Genomic DNA, 19,884 nt, shown 5'->3' on the forward strand with positions numbered 1-19,884 from the left:
TTCCGGTGTCCGAATATAGTCGTCCAATATATCAATCTTTATGTCTCGACCATTTCGAGACTCCTCGTCATGTCCGTGATCACATCCGGGACTCCGCACAACCTTTAGTACATCAAAATACATAAACTCATAAAGAAACTGTCATCGTAACTTTAAGCGTGCGGACCCTACGGTTCGAGAACAATGTAGACATGACCGAGACACGTCTTCGGTCAATAACCAATAGCGGGACCTGGATGCCCATATTGGTTCCTACATATTCTAAGAAGATCTTTATCGGTCAGACCGCATAACAACATACGTTGTTCCCTTTGTCATCAGTATGTTACTTGCCCGAGATTCAATCGTCGGTATCCAATACCTAGTTCAATCTCGTTACCGGCAAGTCTCTTTACTCGTTCCGTAATACATCATCTCGCAAATAATTCATTAGTTGCAATGCTTGCAAGGCTTAAGTGATGTGCATTACCGAGAGGGCCCAGAGATACCTCTCCGACATTCGGAGTGACAAATCCTAATCTCGAAATACGCCAACCCAACAAGTACCTTTGGAGACACCTGTAGAGCACCTTTATAATCACCCAGTTACGTTGTGACGTTTGGTAGCACACAAAGTGTTCCTCCGGTAAATGGGAGTTGCATAATCTCATAGTCATAGGAACATGTATAAGTCATGAAGAAAGCAATAGCAACATACTAAACGATCCGGTGCTAAGCTAACGGAATGGGTCATGTCAATCAGATCATTCAACTAATGATGTGATCCCGTTAATCAAATAACAACTCTTTGTCCATGGTTAGGAAACATAACCATCTTTGATTAACAAGCTAGTCAAGTAGAGGCATACTAGTGACACTCTGTTTGTCTATATATTCACACATGTATTATGTTTCCGGTTAATACAATTCTAGCATGAATAATAAACATTTATCATGATATAATGAAATAAATAATAACTTTATTATTGCCTCTAGGGCATATTTGCTTTATCACCAGGTTGTCACCTGATCGCTATGTTGAGTTCGTGGTCAAGTTGGTTTCTTGTAAACCAGACATTCTCCAAGAATCTGTGTGGGATACCCCTGAGCTAGTTGGTCAAGCTAAACAAAAACTTGGAGAGTTGGAAGATAAAAGCTTGTTTAATTTAGTTAATTTACAAAGGGATATCCTTGTGTGTGTGTTGAAGAGAGATGATATCTTCATCGATTGTTCCTCGTGATCGGTTGTTGAATCTATTGTCTTGTCCAAACCTTGATTTGAGTGTGGGATATCCTTAAATCTAATCAGAACCAACGATATTCGTAATGTTGTCTTACTCGTGGTTGATTCCTTGAGCATACACCATTACATCTTTTGGTCTGACCAATACTATCACATTGTTCACATAGTGGTGGAAGTCCAGTGATATGGAAATTCCGATGAGTTGCTGTTGAGCCCATCAGCAGCATCTTGTCTCCCCCATGATTCGTGTTAAACATTAAGCTAGTGTTGGAAACTTTGTAAACAATGCCTTCATGTTCCATTCATGAAGCATATGTTTGGATGAAAGTAGCGACTTTCTCTAAGTTCACGTGCAATCGATGCAAGTTGCCGCCGTGAATTCGAGAAAGCTTGTTGTTGCTTCCTCTGGAATCGTCCCAAGTTGGTCATGCACATGTGCGAAGTACTCTATGGTTTGGTAGGTTGGCCGCCTCCATTCTATATGGGTTTCCTAGCACACCAAGCCACTGATTGATTTGTTCAAGGGAAAAGGAGTTGTTGTGTGAATACTAGTTCATGCACAAGACTTCATTATCCTCGTTGATGCTTCCCCACCTGAACTCGATAGTGTTTTATTATAAGACTACTACGTGGTCATGCTTGTCTGCGACAGCGTGTTCACATGTATGTAGCAGAGATGGCTCATGTTTTGGAGCTTACTAACGTAGTTCATCCCCCAAGAATCTCGCAACGTCATCTCGTCGATTTGTGTTGCAAACTTTCATTTTTCTTTCTAGACTCGATGAGTCTGGATTATCCTGACACCAATCAGATCTGAATCTCAGGCAGATATGATGGTTGGAACATTTCCCAAGAACTATAATATTAGTCTCTCTGTAATCCGGTAAAGTGGATGTTGTGGCCAACACACCCAGCCGGAAGACCTATTATTGTGATATCTTGATTGAGAAAGTTGGCCACCTCCCCATAAGGATTTCGTAGGATTTACTCAAGAAGTTGTTCCTTATGGATTTGGTGTTTCCGAAGTTCGACCTTTTACTTGATGGTCTAGATAACAAACCATATCTATGAATGGGATACACTAACACATCAAGGAGAACATTAGAAGCGGAGTGCTAAATGTCTCTCGGTCAATTATCCAGATCTTTCGACCTTGGCATTGTTAAGGTGAAATCTGAGAAGGTGTTATCTTCCTTTGCATCTGCATCATCCATCACTATTCATCATGGTAGTGTGTTGTGTTGCCAAGACCCTTGACACGGAAATTGGTAAAACCTTGATGAATATGGAAATGCTCAAGTTCTTGAGAGCACACACAAGCGCTAGGTGTTATCATCGGCACTAACTGGGATTGCTCTCAGTTTCCTCGATTATGCTATAACTTTTCAAACAGTGGACTCACTCTCTACTATTGAGCTTCTCCCCAGTTACTAAAATCATCCCTTGTGTTGTTTTCAACAAGGTAATCCACATCATCCATTCTAATCCGGGTATGCCATTCTACCGAACCCCTCTAAACGATCGCTTGAAAATTGCCTTAGGCTGGTATAAAGAGTTTCAATGATCTCTGAATCAAAGGTAATTCTTTTTGCCACTTAAGGGGATATTTCTACGAGTCACCTTCCCTAAGGTGCATCATTATGGTATCATGGCAACTCAACTCCTCGCTACGTTGAAACCATTCACCACCCTCTTAAGTGTAGAATTGTTGTCTACCTAGTGAACCCTCGTCATCTATCTCACTCCATTCCTTCAGATGTATGCTTATGTCTCAGCTCGAGAGATGTTTCAATGTCTCATTCCATGAGTTGATCCTGAGTTGTTCGACCTTCGAGAAGATCGATCCTTCCAGAGTCTTTCTTTTCCTCTCGTTGTCATGTTAGTTGGAGTTCTCAGAGCAAGACGTCGAGACAAGATGATGATCGAATCAAGGTTCTTATGAAGTGCAACCTGGATCGTGAAGATTGTGCTAGCTTCGTGTTCCCTCTGTCTTCTTACCTCACGTCTTGAATCTCGGGTCGAGATTCTTGTTTAGTGGGGGTGAGTTGTAACGTCCCTAGCCTTGCTATGCACTTGGACTAGCTTGTTGCTGCATCATGTCTAAATTTCTTTGATAGTTGAAATGGGGATTGTTGAAACCCTAGCACCAATTGAGTTCATCTAGGTTCAATAAAAATATTTTCAACGAACCCAAATGCCCTTTATAAATGTTCATGATTTTTGTTAAAGGTGAAAACCTCTGCCAAAAATGATGCACATATTTCTAGGCCATTTTTGGACTATTGAATTAAATCTTATTGTATTTAACTTTGGGCATTTAAATACTATAAATATATTAAATGTTCAAATAATGTTGGAACTATTTTTGGGCCACTGAAATAATTTAGCAAGTGTCCATGAATATTTTCAGGATTTTAGGAAATGCCTTGGTATTTTTCCTACGCTCAAAACAGAGGCAAATAATTAGAAAACAAAAACATTAGAAAACAGAAGAGAGGGAGAGCTCACCTGAACTTACCTGGCAGCCCAGCCAGCCCACCACTATAGCAGCTCAGCCAGGCAAAGCCAGCCCGGCCCACCAGGGGCAGCACTGTCTTCTTCCTCTTGCCAGGAGGAGAAGCAGCTTCGTGCCCGGTGCGCAGGCGAGCCGCGCCAGCTTCTCCCTGCCTGCCTGGCCTCCCCGATCTTCTGGATGACGCCACGCACCCCCCTGGACCGCTCTCGCTCTCTCCCCATGCTCATCCCCTCCTCTCTCTCTCGCTTTGCACCTCGTGCCCGAGCGCCACCATTGCCACCATCGCCACCGTCGCCGTTCGTCGTGACCACCGACCTCCCCACAGTCAGCCATCCCGCCCACGAGCTCCGCCTTGCTGCCGCCCACCTCTACGCCGAACCACACGACCCCGGACGCCCTGAAGCCTCGTCATCGAGCTCTTCTTCTCTGCATGGCCGTCGGAGATCGCCATCATCGCCCGTCGCCTCCAAGCCTCCCCCGAGCTCACCGAGCCGCTTTTCTGACCCGCCGTGTGTTCCTTCTTCGCCCCCCTCTCTCCCCTTGATTGATTGCGCCGCGTAGTCGTCGTTCCCATTGAGCCCGAGAGCCTCCGCCTCCGGCCATGGCGCCGCCGTGGTCTGAGACACCGCAGCCCGCATCCGCGCATGTCACCATGCTCAGCAGCTCCGCAGGAAGCCAACGCCACCGCCAGTTGCTTTCCCAGCGCATCGCAGCCGCATCCCCGCACCCGGCCGAACTCCGGCCGCCGCCTTTGAGCTCGCCACCGTCGATATAGGTCGCCCCCGGCGTAACTGACTGCACCACTCCACGCGCGGGATCACCAGCTGTCCGTAGGTGGTCTCCTCCGACCATTTGGACGCCGGAGGAGGAAACCCGCACCTCTCCGCCGTCCCTGGCCCTGCAGGCGACGAGCCCCGGGTCAACTCCGGCGAGTTTGACCCGGTTTGACCCTAGTTTGACTCCCCCTGAGTCACTGACGAGTGGGCCCAGGCCCCAGCTAATCCTAGATTAGTTTTTAATTAAGTTTAATTACTCCACTGACATTTTTAGTTAGTAGTAGTTTAACACTAATTAATTTAGATTAGTTAGTTAGTCACTGACGTGTGGACCCCACACGTCAGGTTTGACCTGGACCCAGCTTTGTTGACCTGCTTATGTCACACTGACGTCAGGCTAATGCAGTAAATCATTTACTGGATTTATTCTTATTCAGGAAATTCCAGAAAATGTTCAAAACTTCTAAAACTCATAGAAAATCAACCATTACTCCAAATGAAATAATTTATATATGAAAAATGAGCAGAAAAATCCAATCTATCCATCTGTACTGGTTTCATGCATGTTTAAACAACTTAACCTTGCTGTTTAGTGCAAAACATGATAAGGCACTATTTAAATTCATAATTTGAGTTTGGGATTGAACCTTTGGTTCAAAATGACCCAAATCCATCTGGTTGTAGTTACATTAGGCCAACACACTCATATTAACATGTCATGAGCATGCATCATATTGTGCATTGCATTGATTGTGTTTCTTTCTCTGTTGTCGGTATTTGTCCCCTCTCAGTAAACGTGGTTCCGACGATTGTTCGATGACACCGATGAAGAACTATTACTATCTTCAGAAGTGCCAGGCAAGTAAAACCCGCTTGTTCATTCCGATACAATCCCACTCTCTCGCTCCTGCTCTCTTTTACTGCATTAGGACAACAACGATTCATCTGTTACTTGTTGCAGTAGTTGAACCCCTTATCCTCTACATGACCTGTCATTGCCACAGTAAATAGATGAAACCCACTAGCATGAGTAGGAGTTGTTTGAGCCCTGATGTGCCTACTCATTCATGCTTGTTTGTCATGTCTGCTATTGCTTAGAGTTGAGTCAGGTCTGATTCATCGGGGATGAATTGGAGGTGTGTGAACATGTCCTACTGTTGAGAGCTAAGTGTGTAAACACGATTTGGTAAAGGTAGCGGTGAGAGGCCATGTAGGAGTACATGGTGGGTTGTCTCATTGCAGCCGTCCTCAGGAACTGGGTTCTGTGTTTGTGATCCATGAACAGCTACTACCACACATTGGGTTCCGGTAACTCGGCCCCTCTCGACTTATTAATCAATCTGATCTCTGTCCAGGAGTTGCAACTAGTTTCTGGTGTTTGTAGGTAGTGTTAGTAGTCTACCAAGTGGCACCCGGTACAGGTGGGCTTGGGACAGACTAGGCACAGTGGCCCGTTGTACCAAGTGGCACCCGTATGGTGGACTTGGGAACCCTGCACACATCGTTTGGGGCCGTGAGCGACACCCTAGCCAGATCTCCTTGCGGATGGAACCCGAATAGGCGATAAACCTGGACGAGAGACTTGTGTGGTTAGTCAGGTCGTGGCCGACTCCCTCGCCAGGCTTCCACTTGAAGGTTGCCGAGATACACGAGGTGTACATGGCGGTAAGTGGCGAGAGCGTGTGTGAAGAAGTACACCCCTGCAGGGTTAATATGATCTATTCGAATAGTCGTGTCCGCGGTAAAGGACTTCTGGGTTGCCTGTACAGTTCATAGACAAGTGAAAGTGGATACTCTAAAATATGCAAGATAAGTGTGAGTGCTATGGATGGCGTTCTCGTAGGGAGACGGGAGCGGATCCATAGTGGTGTATTGATATGGTGAATATGTGGACTCGTGTGCGCCACCTCAAAAGAGTTACTTGCAGTCGTAGTTCAGGATAGCCGCCGAGTCAAAGCTGGCTTGCTGCAGTTAAACCCCACCATCCCCTTGTTGATAATGATGCATATGTAGTTAGTTCTGATGTAAGTCTTGCTGGGTACATTTGTACTCACGTTTGCCTATTTTATGTTTTGCAGAGAGACTTCCGTCTCACTAGTAGTTCCGCGTGGACTTCGACGTTTAGCTTGTTACCTCAGCTACGATCTTGTGCCCTCGGCAGGATCTGGTAGTTAGTCAGGCTTCTCAGCCTTTTTCATTTGTAGTTGTCTATACTCAGACATGTTAAGCTTCCGCATGTGCTTTGACTTGTATGCTCTGAATGTTGGGTCGCGAGACCCATGTTTGTAATATCTCGCTCCTCGGAGCCTATTGAATAAAATACTTGAGTTGTAGAGTCATGTTGTGATGCCATGTTGTATTTGCACATATCGAGCATATTGTGTGTATGTTATTGAAATGCTTGGTATGTGTGGGATCTGACTATTGGTTTATCCTTAGTAGCCTCTCTTACTGGGAAATGTCTGCTAGTGCTTCCACTGAGCCATGGTAGCTTGCTACTGCTCCGGGGCACTTAGGCTGGCCGGCATGTGTCCTTCTTCGTTCCTGTGTCTGTCACTTTGGGGAAATGTCACGCGATGAATACCGGAGTCCTGTTAGCCCGCTACAGCCCGGTTCACCGGAGTCCTGCTAGCCCAGTGCTATAGCCTGGATTCACTCGCTTATGACCGACACATTCGATGCTGGGTCATGGATGCCTGTCCCTGTAAGTTTGTGCCACTTTGGGTTTACGACTAGCCATGTCAGCCCGGGCTCCTTATCATATGGATGCTAGCGACACTATCATATACGTGTGCCAAAAGGCGCAAACGGTCCCGGGCAAAGGTAAGGCGACACCCGTGGGGATACCGTGCGTGAGGCTGCAAAGTGATATGAGGTGTTACATGCTAGATCGATGTGGCATTGAGTCGGGGTCCTGACAACTCATTAGACCACATACATCGGTATGTTATTTCCAATAAGTTATTAGCTCACTTTATTGTTCCGGAGAACGGAGTTTTAGTCATCTTGCCCATGAGGCACGGTTCACAAGTATCAAATGATTCATAATCAAGTGATTCCAAAAATCCATCCGCATGGAGTTTCTTCATGCGCTTTACACCAATATGACCTTAACGGCAGTGCCACAAATATGTTGCACTATCATTATCAACTTTGCATCTTTTGGCATCAATATTATGAATATGTGTATCACTACGATCAAAATTGAATAAACCATTCATATTTGGTGCATGACCATAGAAGGTTTTATTCATGTAAATAGAACAACAATTATTCTCTGACTTAAATGAATAACCGTATTGCAATAAACCTGATCTGGTCATATTCATGCTCAACACAAACACCAAATAACATTTATTCTGGTTTAACACTAATCCTGAAGATAGGGTGTGCGATGGTGATCGTATCAACCTTGGAATCACTTCCAGCACACATCCCCACCTCGTCCTTAACTAGTCTCTGTTTATTCAGCAACTCCTGTTTCGAGTTACTAATCTTAGCAACTGAGCCGGTATCAAATACCCAGGGGTTGCTACGAACACTAGTAAAGTACACATCAATAACATGTATATCAAATATACCTTTGTTCACTTACCCATCCTTCTTTTCCGCCAAATACTTGGGGCAGTTCCGCTTCCAGTGACCACTCCCTTTGCAGTAGAAGCACTCAGTTTCAGGCTTGGGTCCAGCTTTGGGCTTCTTCCCGGGAGTGGCAACTTGCTTGCCATTCTTCTTGAAGTTCCTTTTCTTTCCTTTGCCCTTTTCTTGAAACCCGTGGTCTTGTTAACCATCAACACTTGATGTTCTTTGTTGATTTATACCTTCGCTGATTTCAGCATCACAAAGAGCTCAAGAATCGTTTTCGTCATCCCTTGCACATTATAGTTCGTCACGAAGTTCTAGTAGCTTGGTGATAATGACTAGAGAACTCTGTCAACCACTATCTTATCTGGAAGATTAACTCCCACTTGATTCAAGCGATTGTAGTACTCAGACATTCTGAGCACATGCTCACTGGCTGAGCTATTCTCCTCCATCTTGTAGGCAAAGTACTTGTCAGAGGTCTCATACCTCTCGACACGGGCATACCAATTTCATCTCTTGGAACATCTCATATGCTCCATGGCGTTCAAAACGGTTTTGAAGTCCCGGTTCTAAGCCGTAAAGCATGGCACACTAAACTATTAAGTAGTCATCATATCGAGCTTGCCAAACCTTCATAACCTCTGCATCTGCTCCTGCAATAGGTTTGTCACCTAGCGGTGCATCAAGGACATAATTCTTCTGTGCAGCAATGAGGATAATCCTCAGATCATGGACCTAGTCCGCTTTATTGCTACCATCATCTTTCAACTTAGTTTTCTCTAGGAACATATCAAAAATATATGGGAGCTATATCGTGAGCTATTGATCTACAACATAGATATGCAAAACTATTAAGACTAAGTTCATGATAAATTAAGTTCAATTAATCAAATTACTAATGAACTCCCACTTAAATAAACATCCCTCAAGTTATTTAAGTGATACATGATCCAAATCAACTAACCCATGCCCGATCATCACATGAGATGGGGTAGTCATCAATGGTGAACATCTCTATGTTGATCATATGTACTATATGACTCACGTTCGACCTTTCGGTCTCTAGTATTCTGAGACCATGTCTGTACATGCTAGGCTCGTCAAGTTTAACCCAAGTATTCTGCATGTGCAAAACTGTCTTACACCCGTTGTATGTGAACGTAGAGTCTATCACACCCAATCATCACGTGGTGCTTCGAAACGACGAACTTTGGCAACGATGCATACTCGGGGAGAACAGTTTTATCTTGAAATTTAGTGAAGGGATCATCTTATAATGCTACCGCCTTTCTAAGCAAAATAAGATGCATAAAGGATAAACATCACATGCAATCAAAATACGTGACATGATATGGCCATCATCATCTTGTGCTTTTGATCTCCATCTCCAAAGCATCATCATGATCTCCATCGTCACCGGCTCGACACCTTGATCTCCATCATTGCGTCGGGGTCGTCTGGCCAACTATTGCTTCTACAACTATTGCTGACGCATAGCGATAAAGTAAAGCAATTACATGGCACTTGCATTTCATACAACAAAGAGACAACCCAAAGGCTCCTGCCGGTTGTCGATATTACAGAACATGATCATCTCATACAACAATGTATATCACATCACGTCTTGACCATATCACATCACAACATGCCCTGCAAAAACAAGTTAGACGTCCTCTACTTTCTTGTTGCAAGTTTTACGTGGCTGCTACGGGCTTCTAGCAAGAACCGTTATTACCTACAGCAAGCACCACAATGGTGATTTATCAAGTTTGTTGTTTTAACCTTCTTCAAGGACCGGCCGCAGTCAAATTCGATTCAACTGAAGTAGGAGAAACAAACACCTGCCAGCCACCTTTATGCAAAACAAGTTGCATGTCTGTCGGTGGAACTGGTCTCATGTACGTGGACATGTAAAGTTGGTCCAGGCCACTTCATCTTACAATACCGCCGAATCAAAATAAGACGTTGGTGGTAAGCAGTATGACTATCACTGCGCACAACTCTTTGTGTTCTACTCGTGCATATCATCTACGCATAGACCTGGCTCAAATGCCACTGTTGGGAAACATTGCATGGAAAACAAAAAAAATTCTACGCACACACGAGATCTATCCATGGAGATGCATAGAAACGAGAGGGGAGAGTGTGTCTACGTACCATCGTAGACCATAAGCGGAAGCGTTAATAACGTGGTTCATGTAGTCGAACTTCTTCGCTCTCCAACCGAACAAGTACCAAACGTACAACAACTCCGCGTTCAACACACGTTCAGCTCGATGACGTCCTCCGCCTTCTTGATCCAGCAAGGCGGCAAGGTAGTAGATGAGTTCCAGCAGCACGACGGCGTGGTGACGGTGATGGTGAAGCTATCTCCACAGGGCTTCGCCTAAGCACTACAAAAATATGACCGATGGTGTAAATGATGGAGGGGACGCCGCACACGGCTAAGACAATGTTGTGTATTGGGCTAGGCGCCCCCTCCCACATATATATAGGTGGGGGTGGAGGGAGCAGCCAGGAGGCACCCCCAAGTAGGCCGAATCCTACTTGGGGTCTTCCCCCAAGTGGCGCCCCCTCCTTATTTGGAGTGCGGGAGGAAGGAATGAGGAGGTGGCGCCCCCCTTTCCTTCCTCTCCTGAGGAGGGAAAGGCGGGAGGGGACACCTCTCCCCTTTCCTTCCCTAGGGCCGGGCATCCAAGGGAAGGGGCGCACCAGCCCCCTTGTGCGCTGGCCTGCCCCCCTTTGGCCCATAAGGCCCATACACTTGTCGGGGGTGTCCGGAACCCCTTCCAGTGACCCGATGAGTACCCAGTGCACTACGAAACTATTCCGGTGTCCGAATACCATCGTCCTATATATCAATCTTTACCTCTCGACCATTTTGAGACTCCTCGTCATGTCCGTGATCTCATTCAGGACTCCTAATAACATTCAGTCTGCAAATCATATAACTCATATAACACTATATCGTCAACAAACGTTAAGCGTGCGGACCCTACGGGTTTGACAACTATGTCGACATGACCGAGACACCTCTCCGGTCATTAGCCAATAGCGGAACCTAGATGCACATATTGACTCCTACATATTTTATGAAGACTATCGGTCGAACCGTTAGGTCAATATACGTAATTCTCTTTGTCCATCGGTATGTTACTTGCCCGAGATTCGATCGTCGGTATATTCATACCTAGTTCAATCTCGTTACTGGCAAGTCTCCTTACTCGTTCCATAATACATCACCTCGTAACTAACTCCTTAGTCATTTGCTTGCAAGCTTATGATGTGTATTACCGAGAGGGCCCAGAGATACCTCTCCGATACTCTGAGTGGTAAATCGCAATCTCGATCTATGCCAACTCAACAAACACCTTCGGAGATACCTATAGAGCATCTTTATGATCACGCAATTACGTTGTGGCATTTGATAGCACACAAGGTATTCTTCCGGTATCCGGGAGTTGCATAATCTCATAGTCGAAGAAATATGTATTGGACATTAAAAAGCAATAGCAATAAACTGAACGATCAATATGCTAAGCTAACGGATGGGTCTTGTCCATCACATTATTCTCCTAATGATGTGATCCCGTTATCAAATGACAACTCATGTCTATGGTTAGGAAACCTTAACCATTTTTGATCAATGGGCTAGTCTAGTAGAGGCTCACTAGGGACATGATATTTGTTTATGTATCCACACATGTATTTAAGTTTTCGGTCAATACAATTCTAGCATGAATAATAAACTTTTATCATGATTTAGGAAATATAATAATAATCATTTTATTATTGCCTCTAGGGCATATTTCCATGATATGGCGGGTCGGGCAACGATGATGAAGGACAGAGGGATCTAGGGCAGCGGTGCTCAACGGCGACATTGGTGAAGCGGGCGCCGACCAAAGGGATCCAGGGTGGCCATCCGCAGTGACGGCCCGGTGCATGCTTGGATCTAGTGTGGCGATCTTTAACTGTAGTTAAGTACTCCCTCTGTAAAGAAATATAAGAACGTTCAGTGATTTAACCGCTCTTATGTTTCTTTACAAAGGGAGTACGACCTATGGTCATGCAACTGTGGTTGCAAGCCTGTGCACTAGCGATGGAAGCGGACGGCGTCCGAATGTCCCGAAGCAAAAACTGCACCAATGTTCATTAATGTAATAATCGTGTTAGTTTAATTATTATTTTTGTTCATGGACTGTATGGACGCACGGACATCGTCCGCTTACATCCTTGTACGGATGTGCCACTTCAGTTGCCTACAATCGATTGGCATATAACTATAGTTTTTTTTTTTGAACACATAATATTTTATTGATCTAGCAACAACGTACATGTACAAATGTGCATTGCAGTACTGGAGATTGCACCGTTACATGAGCACTGAGGCATGTACCATTGCCTGAAGTTAAGCACCTGAAGCTAAATGTTCTATTCTTAAGCTTTAGTGCAAGTTTTGCCTGATGATGAGCTTGAAAATTGTAGTTCCTGGGAATGTGATAGATATTTGATGAGTTAAAGGGTGAAGAAGCTGCTATGTAAGCTAGCTGTGGCCTGATGGTCTAGTGTCCTGGTGCAAGAATCAGTCTTTGAGCTGCCGCAACCTTTGCCAACGTAGCACTGTCCATCAAGAAGGTGGCTTGCTGAAGCTGAAGCATTCCTGCAATTTGAGTTGCGAGCATCAAACTGAAAGCTTCAGCCAGAATGACTAAAGTCACTGGTGGGGAGACAACCGATATACAAAGCTGAGAGCATCTTCCTTCGTACCCATCCGAATGAATATACCTAGTCCTGCAGGTGTCGGCTGGTCATCAGAACCTATAATCCAAGAAGCATCTGAAAAGATAACAGGCCCTGAAAAGCTGGTGATATTCGTGATGGTGCTTCCAGGAGATGGAGTCATCTGCTGGGGAACATGATCCTGCAGTCGTAAACCATGTTTTGCATCCACATGAGGATCGTTCAAATCACCTTCACTGCAAACCTGGAAAGAGGCTTCAAACTCAAGTTTAGCTCCCTGTATAATTGCCATTGCCACTGCGTAAACCTGGGAAGGGTTGCAAACTTTCCTATAGAAAACAGAGTCATTCCGAGTTTTCCAAATACACCACAGAAAAGTGTATAGTGATTCAACACTCATGTGAGGATGATGAGAATCAAGCACGCCCTTGTGTGGTCGATCGAATGTGCTAGTTACATACACTATGTAATAAAGACAAAAAAGGTACCAATCAAATTGATTAAAATCCGCTCTGCGTAAAATATGACCAATACTATTTAACAAAACATTTTTTCTTATATAAATTCATTTTCATTTTACAGTGTCGGACATGTATTAATTATATTAGTTAATTAATTTTTTAGGGGTTTATAGTTGATCAGTTCTTTTTTGAGCGGGATATAGTTAATCATTTTTTTGAGACAAATATAGTTAATCAGTTGAGACGTATGATGCATCTAATGGATGGGCTGGGCAGACTAGCTCTTGGTAATTCTCATATTCTGGCCCATGTGAGTGTGTCCGCACGCATACGAAGGAGGCACGACACCCGTGCCGTGATAAGAGGCATGGTAGAGGAGCCGCGTCCCCCTGCCCCCGCCTCCTCAGGGCCGGCCCTCCTTGGCTTGATAGACTCCAGATCCAAGTTAGGGAAACTAAGTGTTGATGGTTCTTACTCAGAGGTAGAGCAACTCGGTGGAACTGGTAGTCTGGTATGATCTACAAAGGACATGGGGTGAGATTATATCCACTTCATGCCAGCTTCCATTTTTTTGCCATGATGTATTGGAATGTGAAGCTCTCATCGATTGTTGAGGGAGTGGCATTAGCAAAATGATGGGGTGATCTCCCCCTAACCAATGAATCAGATTGCTTACAAGCGGTAAAGTTGATTCAAAGCACAACGATTGATCATTCGAGACATGTATTCCTAGTGCATGAAATGAAATAAGCTTTGTCAGGAGATCACAAAATTACTCACATATGCTTCGTAGTGCTGCCTAGCTTGGTTCTAGACCGAACGATGTACCTATCTTGAAAGTTACTTTACCAGAGAGTAAGTCCTATTGACCAAGAAGCGGAAAAAGCCGTCGGTACTTCTTAATGATGTACGTAAGCGGGTTATCCTGGCTAACAATCATGCCATGCTTAGATTTAGGGATTAGGAATTCTTATTGGGAAGTAGATTGGATTGACATTCAAGTTGGAGCAGATCTTATTGGTTCAACTTAGGCATTGTTGTATCAATTAAAATAGCAAATAACCGCTAAGATTCTGGTTCAAAGATAGGAGCATTAAGCTCTAAGCACAACTTTCTATTAAGTATTGCAATCATTTGCTTTGAGTAATACAAGTCATTTAGAAAAAAAGATTGCTACCAAGACTTGAGGCTGGGATTGATTGTTAGTAGTGAGGGGCTCTTCATGTAGAGATGAATATATTGTAATCAATGTTGAATATGTCAAATATATCTTATCAATGAGGCGCTTGTGAAAAATCACAACCAAGGGCCTGGTCTGCATTTGCCAAAACTTCGAGGCCCATGTAAGAAAGAAAACTTTGCCAAACCACAGCCAGCCGAGGAGGCATACCGGGGCAGCAGCTGATTCAACAATCCTCGACGGATCTTCTGCGCACACGCCCATCTACAAACAGTGCCACAGAGGAAAGCACCGGGCGCAAAGAATCCAAGGTGGTTTTCGGCGCGTCCGTGGGCTCCCCGCAAAACAGAGAGCGCGTGCCCCTCCCTCTAGCAGAGGCGGCTGCTGCTGTTCGGCGGCCATACCGGCGGCGGCCCCCTGCCCCCGCTCCTCCTTTTTATTCGCCGCTCCTCTCCACCGGCCAGCGCCAAACCTAGAGTTGACCACAAGAGTCCCTCAGAGAAAAAAAGAGTTGACAACCAGAGACCGGTGGCCAGGCTTTGCAGATGGAGAGGGTTGACGGAGGAGCAGGGCTGGGTGCGCGTGGGTCTGCGGCGGCGATGCTGGGCATGGAGATGCACCTCGTCCACCAGCCGCAGCCGCAGATCCACGCGGCCTCCTCGTTCCAGCAGCCGCCGGAGCACCTCCACCATGCCAACGGCGGCGGTGGCGGCGGCTTCCAGGTCCAGCACCACCAGGCCATGCCGGTGAGGCAGCAGCACCCGCAGCCGCCGTACGCGGCTTACGTGGCGCCGCCGTCGAGGGCGGTCAAGGCGCATGAAGAGGAGGAGATGGGCAACGTCGTCGGGAATGGCGGCGGCGTCGTGCAGCAGCCGAGGGCGGGGGCGGGGGCGGGGACCGCGGGGTGCCCGTGGTCCCGGATGAAGTGGACGGACGCGATGGTGCGTCTGCTCATCGCGGTGGTGTACAACGCCGGGGACGACGGGGAGGGCGTGTCTGCCGGAGGCAAGGCGGCGGCGTCGCACTCGCACGGGAAGGCGGGGGCGTCTGCGGCGGCGGCGCACGGAGGGCACGGGCCGCAGGCGGCGGCGCAGCAGAAGAAGGGTAAGTGGAAGTCCGTGTCCCGGGCGATGATGGAGAACGGCTTCGCGGTGTCGCCGCAGCAGTGCGAGGACAAGTTCAACGACCTCAACAAGCGCTACAAGCGAGTCGTCGACCTGCTCGGCCGCGGCACGGCGTGCAAGGTGGTCGAGAACCCCACGCTGCTCGACGCCATGGGCGAGCTCACCGCCAAGGCCAAGGAGGAGGCGCGCAAGCTGCTCAGCTCCAAGCACCTCTTCTTCCGCGAGATGTGCACCTACCACAACCCCCCCGGCGCCGCCGCAGCAACCTCGCACGGCACCGACGACGGAGCGGCCTGCTTCCACCACCCGCAACCGGCGGCAGTGCCCGGCGCTGCCAACTCGTCCGCCGGCCGCCAGGTTGTGGCGATGGTGAATTCCTCCACGCGTTCTGAGGACGACAGCGAGGACGACGTCCTCAGCAGCAAAGAGGCTGAAGAGGAGGAGGACGACGACGACTACGACCTGGACGACGTGGAGGAGAAGGCGCCGGGCACCAACCGCCGCGGGGGCCGCGTCGACGACAGTAATGTTTTCCACAACTACGGCGGGCACAAGAACAAGCGCCGTCGCGGCGAGAGCAGTGCTGCTGCGGCCGGGGAAGACGGAGAAGAGGACGGGAACAAGCACGCCCGCAGGAGGTCGTGCACCATGCAGGAGCTGCAGCGCGAGCTGGCCGCGGCGGAGGCCGGCGGCGACCAGCAGCAGCTGCGGCAGTGGATGCAGCGGCGCGCGCTGGAGCTGGAGAAGCAGCAGCTGGCGTACGAGGTCCGCGAGTACGCGCTGGAGAAGCAGCGCCACAAGTGGGAGCAGTTCAAGGCCACCAAGGAGTGGGACATGGAGCACGAGCGGCTGCGGATGGAGCGCCGGCGCGTCGACGGCCAGCGCATGCTGCTCGTGCTCAAGCAGAAGGAGTTCGACCTGGACCTCGCCGAGGCCTACAACAACTACTCGTCGTCCGTGGACCACCACCCGGGCGCCCAGACCCCACCGCCCGCCGGCTTCCAGCAGCAGCCCGGCTCCAGCCCCTCCACCACAGGGCACCCCAACTAGCTAGGCAGGCAGGGCAGGACACAGGCTGCCATGCAGGACACCATGCATACATTAGATTTAGCTTTTCCCTTAGGCCACCATGCATACTCCATTTTTCCTTTTCCTTCGCCAGGATGCATTACCTTTTCGCTTTCGATTCGTTGTAATCAGCAATAGCAGTGGAGCAATAACCTGTAAGATGTCTATGGTCTCTTGAGGTGAGAAGCTTCAGAATTCAGATGCCTATGGTCTCTTGTTGATTTGCCAGGAATAATCGTTGTGTCATGGAGCCTGTACTTTGTCACCGTTGTGAGCATTGGAGTATCTACCTCGATCGTGGATGTTCATGGGCATCTCCGAGGTGTCTGCACTCTGCACCAGCCCCATGGTCGGTGTGGTGCTGATCCCGAGCCACACGAGGGCACACCGAGGTCCAGGTCTTTTGCAGTGCCTTCCTCATCCCCTTTCGCTGGCCAACTGCGTATCAATTCCGCGCCCGTTCCCTGTACGGCCTAATTTGGTGCTCTCTGTGATGGGTTTCCTCTCTCAAACTTTCCTTTTCTACTGTTTGAATGTCCATGTACACTACTGGAATTTTCCTATAGCCAGGTGTTCGTCTCTTCGCCGAGAGCCAAAATATGGGCACTCAGCAAAGTACAGACGTCGAGACCCACACTCGGCAACCCTGACTTCACGGCAACTAGCTAACGTTGCCGGCACGGGCTCACGACGAACAAACAACGCACGGCAAACGGCACAAACCCCAAGAGCGCCACGCGGCAATGCCCGTTCGAAACTGACGGCGCAGTCAAATTTTGTCACCTGTACCGAGAGCTATGATGGTCCGCTCGGTAAAAACATGTCACAGAAGCATTCATACTTGACATGTCTAGTTATTGGTAAAAGTTTCAAATTATTTGTTAAATCTTTAAAAAGAATAATATGACGTGTTGTCTTTACTGAGAGCTTCCTCGTACGGCTCAGACTGTTGACTGAAACCTTCGAAACTGACCAATGGGCCCGGGTGTCCCACATGGCAGTTGAACTTTTATCGAGTGTCACAACCCTCGAAAAAGAGTGGCACAACTGTAGTAGTAAAATGTTCAGGCAACCCCTTTTCTGAGAGGGGCCCTCAGAAAAGATTGGCACAACTATAGTTAAAGTGCTCAGGCGATCCCTTTTTTGAGAGCTACGCTCGTGAATGTCTCTGTTTCCGAGTGTGGCTCTCGGAAATGTGTTCCATTGCTTCTGTTGTGAAGTTGTTTCTTATCTGATCCCTGCAATTGAAAACAACCAGACTGCACTTTTTGAATCTTCAGTGTATAAAATGCTATCATAATAAATGAATGTGGGAGCTCGTAGCTCCCTAGAAATTCATCAAGCAACACATCACACACATAGGCATAATTTAAAGTAGTTCACATAGGCCAATGTTTCGTACTAGTACACATCACACACAAGCTCGCAAATTCATACATAGGAGCACATCACATGGAAGTTCATACATAGGCCAATGGTATCATACTTACGGAAGTTCACTACTTGCAAAACACATGCACATCAGATAGAAGTTCACATCTTCATACAACATCTTGAGGAGGAAGGGCATCATTTCTAGCGGGTTAAGCTTCTGGAGGAGGAGGAGGAGGGGCATCATTTCCACCGCCTTGAGATTGCATAAGAGCCTATAAGAGTAGAGTCAAGTGAGAACTGTTCGTCGCTATATAATGAATGGGACCAAATTTAGAGAATGTTCTACCTCTAGTTTTTTTCTCGAACAACTTGAACCTTTCGTTCATTTCTGCTTTCTCCTTCTCTCTTTTCTCCTCCTCAACCCAGCGCATTTGCTCCTCAACCCACCGCCTTTGCTCCTCTTTGGCAGTCTGTTGGTCCAATAAATCTTGTAACACAACATTAGGGTCATATAGGTTGCAAGGGTGTTATTTTGAGGCATGGACATAAATGAATGGTTATGATGCTAACCGTGAGACGCGTGATCTCAGTTAACGCGGCGGTCGGGCGACTCCATATGGACGGAGTTGAGCTTGTGCTCGACATGCGTATCTCGTGGAGCTTGCGATGCGATGAGGTGGCGATCGCCCCGTTGCAAAGGAGGTGGAGGCCATGGCCCTTTTCCTAGCTCTCCAGCAATGATGAGCAGCTCTGGATCAAGTGGCTTGGACGTGGGTTCGGCGTCCTACCCGTGAGTTGGTGTCAAAACCGATAGACCTCGGGGTAGGGGTCCCGAGCTATGGATCTCGGATTGAGAGTAACAAGAACGAAGGAGATGATGCTTACCCAGGTCCGGACCCTCTTAACGGAGGTAAAACTCTACATCCTGCTCTTGTTTATTATTGAGCCGGCTTTCGAGGCACGAGTTAAAGACCGGCTTTCGAGGCTTGAGTCTTGCTTCAACGAAGCAGGCGTGATAGCCTATGGTTTATCCTGGCTCTCTGTAGGCCGGCTCTCACATGACATAAGCTGGCGTTTTAACCTTGACAAGTTTAGGGTCATAATAGATTGACTGTCAAGAGTACGCCGGGTCATCTTGTCGGATGAGCATCAAGAAAACAGAAAGGTTTAACCATGATGGATATGTTGGCATATGCCAGGCAAAGAGGGTTATTATGAGCTAAACTCGTTGAGTGGAAGCCCCCAAGTGACCTATTATCAAGAAATAAAGACTCATGCACAATATATGTAGCGACCAGACCTCAAACAGTCTGATCTCTGTGCATCAGTGTCATCCCTGGATCGGTAATGCTGACACGCACAATACTTGAAGGATTTATAACAAAGTAGCAATCACACACTTATTACATGGAATATCTCAAAAGAGAACTTATTACAATAAATATGGCTTCAGGCCAACTATAAACGATAACAACGGAAGGCTTGGAAGATAAAGTGAGTCCATCAACTCCAACGGCATCACTGAGTGAAAGATCACGACCTAAGGCACCTTACTCGTCGTCTGAAAAGTCTGCAACATGAAGGTTGCAGCCCGAAAACCGGTCAGCACATGGAATATGCTGGCAATGTAACACATAGAGAGTAATGAACAGAATAATGCTATCACTACATGCATATATGGCTGGTGGAAAGCTCTATGGTTACAGTTTTGCATAAAGCCAATTTTCCCCTACAACAAAGGAATAAATTTTAGTTAACTATCATGGTGGTTGTTAAACATTGAGAAGGTTCCTCCAACTCAATCCCAATTAAGCATCATCATTAAACCCAATCAAA

General features: G+C 47.0%; 1 protein-coding gene across 1 annotated transcript; it reads left to right on the forward strand.

Moving 5' to 3' along the window:
* Positions 1–14,872: 14,872 nt before the first annotated feature.
* LOC119275149 lies at positions 14,873–16,920 on the forward strand. The gene has a single exon (XM_037555949.1). The coding sequence runs from the start codon at positions 15,028–15,030 to the stop codon at positions 16,654–16,656; it is 1,629 nt and encodes a 542-aa protein (XP_037411846.1). The 5' UTR covers positions 14,873–15,027; the 3' UTR covers positions 16,657–16,920.
* The last annotated feature ends 2,964 nt before the right edge of the window (positions 16,921–19,884 follow it).

This window comes from Triticum dicoccoides, chromosome 3B (assembly GCF_002162155.2).
Source record: "Triticum dicoccoides isolate Atlit2015 ecotype Zavitan chromosome 3B, WEW_v2.0, whole genome shotgun sequence".
Taxonomy (NCBI): domain Eukaryota; kingdom Viridiplantae; phylum Streptophyta; class Magnoliopsida; order Poales; family Poaceae; genus Triticum; species Triticum dicoccoides.